Here is a 3,580-nt window from a genome sequence, read left to right on the forward strand (position 1 = left end):
ATTATTTTATTAAATGAATTTTTTAAAATTATAGAATTAATGAATGATTGAGATGGGGAAAGTGGAGGGAAATGGAGAGAAAGAAGTGGAGAGGTCCTCCCCCATTAAATTACTTTACTCCTCCGTTAAAACCATTTCTATCCTTTAGTTAGTTTTTTTTTTTTTTTGTAATTTCCGCTTTTGAAACGGCAGGGCCATCGGCCATGGCTTTATTTGGGCCAGTAAGTGGAGCTCCAGATGTTAGAAAATCGGGTCTACGGGTCTAGGTTTCATATCATAAATACTCTTTGGTGAAGGCCCAATCAGCGTCCTAATAAGCTTCTAACTGTCACGTCGCATGGGTTTGATTTATTTATGGAAATGCATATGCGACAGTGCAGCCTTTGTGATCCGATCAAGTCTTGTGATTGGATTACGTAGCCGTGCGCAGTCAAATTCATGATATTTTATTTCTTTCTTTCTTTTTGACCTGACCAATACATGAGATTAACTTAACTGTGAAAACCTGACTTTAGTCACCTAATAGTCTCGTGGATAAATTCCTTGCTCTAGTTGATGAGAGATGATAATATCTAAACTATATAAAGCAGAAATCGACTCAAAGTTCCAAGGTTTGATCGGGACAAACGCCTCTCATTCAAGTTCTAGAAATTAAACGATGGTTAAAAAAAATTCTAGAAATTAAAATATCATTAATTTAGATCCCTATATGCTCTACATCATTAAATTATATTTTAGTTTATAAATTAGATTTTGGTCTCCTTAATTTGTCATCAAATAAATTCCTATATTTACATTAAAATTATTATTCATATTATCAAAGTTATGATTTGATATTTTAATATAAAAGTATTATACTTTATATAACGATGATAATTGCAAAAAAGTTGAGGATAATATAATTGTTAGTCTCTAAATTTTCTTGCAATTATTAATTTAGTTCCTATTGTTTAGAGGGAAAATCGAAAATTAAAAAATCACGGATAAAAAAATACGTTTTCCCTAAAATAGTAACCTTACTTTTTCAGATGTAGAGAGGATGAACTTGATTTAGCCTTACTTTATATTCTAAATCAGTATTAAAAATGATTATACAATATATTTAAATTATATATTAATATATGAATATCCATTATGAATAACTTTTGTTAATAATGTACATTAATTAATTAAAAAAATATCCTTCTTGCGCCGTTGACCGCGTGGTCGACGACTCGACGTAGTTATATATAACACGTGGTGATAGCTAGGAGAGAGAAACACATTTTAGCTACGAACGAGTCATTCATTTTCGATACTTTATTTATATATCCAAGCTTGGGAATAAGCGATAACATAAACGCGCTTGGAAGTTTGACATTAAAGGGAATCGAATAGTATTATAAACATTGCAGCATTCAACATCGTTCATTAAACTGCTATGGTTCAGATTAATGGGGACCATTGATGCTGAATCGGCGAGAGCCCAAGCTGCACTTTCTTGGTCGCACCATCCATTCATTCCAAGTCCTTGTGCATTCTTCAGCTGGGGTAAGACCATCTTTTGAAGCATGCGCTTAGCCTTTAATTTGATTAAAACACTCATACAGTTAATTCTAATCCGAATTCATTAATTTCTTCGGTACGTGTTCTTTATGCAGCTTTGTTTGTAAGTTACAATGTGGTGGAGTATGCATGTGTGTCAATCCTGATAACCTTCTACACACAAGAAGCTATGCAAGATCGTCTAGCTGAAGCTGCACTTCTCTTGTGTCTCCAAGAAGGCCTCGCTTGCTTCACAGCTATACTTCTTGTTCGCTTCACCAGGGAAAGATTTGGTCGTCGTTTTTATGCGATTGTCATCTCCACAGCTTCTTATATTGCAGTAAGTTTCTACTGATGATTTCTGTATATTCCTGTCTTTTAATTTATCAATTACTCAGGATGCAAACTAAGCATATATAATTGTTACGTTTTGACAGGGAATAATGATTTTATGGTCCTATGCCAGACAGAGTGCTCAAGAGACGAACTTGCCTCTTTTCTTAGTGGTGTCTTTTCTTTTCGCATTAGGCAAGGGAGGTGCAGATCCACCACTCAAGTCATTTCTTGGGCATAATTTAAGTGAAAGCTACAATATTCGATCAATAGAAAGCCAGCAGAGCAAACATAAGGAGACAAAAAGTGCGGAAATCTACAAAAACATATGGGTCCAGAGTGCTTGGATTCTCGGAGCCACCGTAGGTATCTTTGGCTTTTTGGGACTTCAGTGGGTGCGAGTTTTTCAAATCTCTTCTATAATAATGGTCTTATCTGGTCTCTTGTTCCTACTTTGCGGCAACGGTAGCAGACCTTTTGATCAATCAGTACTTGACAGAGATGCCACCACCGTCCCAAAAAGAGTGAGATACCTGAAGTGGGTTTTGATGTTTAGCTGCATCGCATACAGCTTAGTCCTGTCTACTGGTAATATTTTCTTTCAAGAACAAGGTTCTAAAATGGAGCCTCTGAAGATAAAGGGGAAGGAGGTTCGGTTTTCTGTCATGATTGTAATAAAAAGCGCAGTGAATGAAATCACCATACTGATATATGTTTTATGTGGGGTTAATAAGAAGCAAGGGATGACGCTCGTAAGAATTGGTGCGGGAATGGTTTGTGCAGTAATATGTTGTGTTATAGCATGGAAAGTAGAGATTGAAAGAAAGAAAGTGGCGAATATTGACGAGGAGCCCAAGACAAGTGTGGCATGGTTGAGTCCTCACTATGCTCTATTAGGACTTGTGGAAGGGCTGGCCCAGAGTGGGTTAGAGGAATTGTTGGCACATGAGGATGGGATTGAGACATTGAGGAATCCTGGAAGGCTTTCAAAAGACATGGTTTCATGCGTTGGCAAGATCCTGGGGATTCCTTGTATTTTGGTTGTGAGAAGGTGGTTCGAGAACTTCGACAAAGATGAAGCCCATTTGGATAGGTACTATTTCATGCTGGCCATATTGTCTTGGGTGTTCTTTTGCATCTACCTTGGTGTTGCATATCTGTATATGAAAGTTGTGCCGTGCAGGAGATCATGAAGGTAGTATTGGTTGTTTAAGTTAGATTTTGTTTAATGCATATACTTTGTCAATATTTGCAAGCATTTGATGTGTGTATTATATATATATATATATATATATATATCAATTAGGAAAAAAAGAAAAACCCTTATGACACCAATGGGTCATGGCCTTACCTCTCTTGCTGATTCATAAGCCAACAAAGAAAGTTTTCTTGGTTAAACTGCGTGGAAGCATGTGAAAGTTAAAACCCAACTCAATCGCCCATCTAACTGTAACACAAAAATTTGATTATCTTTGTCATGAAAATAATTGATGCCTGTCTTTCTTTGGTTCGTAAGGACGATGTAATGTACGACTAATTCAAAATTTTATAAGTAAATAAAATGAATTTCCTGCCCTAAATTAGGGAAAAGAAGAACTTCAAATATCTACCAAATCAAAATAAATATATAATTTAATGCCATCGTAAACTATAATTTAAATGCCAAATCATAAATCATAATATTCTTGTGCTGTATTGTATGTTCCCAGTAATATATTGGCAT

At 35.6% G+C, this 3,580-nt stretch overlaps 1 protein-coding gene across 1 annotated transcript; it reads left to right on the top strand.

Annotated features, from left to right (window-relative positions):
• Positions 1-1,340: 1,340 nt before the first annotated feature.
• LOC129289593 (protein NRT1/ PTR FAMILY 5.11-like) lies at positions 1,341-3,361 on the top strand. The gene is made up of 3 exons (XM_054926387.1): positions 1,341-1,530; positions 1,641-1,864; positions 1,962-3,361. The coding sequence occupies exons 1-3, from the start codon at positions 1,434-1,436 to the stop codon at positions 3,048-3,050; spliced, it is 1,410 nt and encodes a 469-aa protein (XP_054782362.1). The 5' UTR covers positions 1,341-1,433; the 3' UTR covers positions 3,051-3,361.
• Positions 3,362-3,580: the final 219 nt, after the last annotated feature.

The sequence above is a fragment of the Prosopis cineraria genome, unplaced genomic scaffold (genome assembly GCF_029017545.1).
Source record: "Prosopis cineraria cultivar Desert tree isolate PC_DT_omini unplaced genomic scaffold, ASM2901754v1 PC12, whole genome shotgun sequence".
Lineage (NCBI taxonomy): Eukaryota > Viridiplantae > Streptophyta > Magnoliopsida > Fabales > Fabaceae > Prosopis > Prosopis cineraria.

What these genes read in the sequence shown, in the direction of transcription:
- LOC129289593 (XM_054926387.1), top strand. Translation starts at nt 1,434, where the DNA reads ATGGGGACCATTGATGCTGAATCGGCGAGAGCCCAAGCTGCACTTTCT. An exon ending in TTGTGCATTCTTCAGCTGGG is followed by an intron (nt 1,531 to 1,640) that starts GTAAGACCATCT and finishes TTCTTTATGCAG; the next exon opens with CTTTGTTTGTAAGTTACAAT. An exon ending in CCACAGCTTCTTATATTGCA is followed by an intron (nt 1,865 to 1,961) that starts GTAAGTTTCTAC and finishes ACGTTTTGACAG; the next exon opens with GGAATAATGATTTTATGGTC.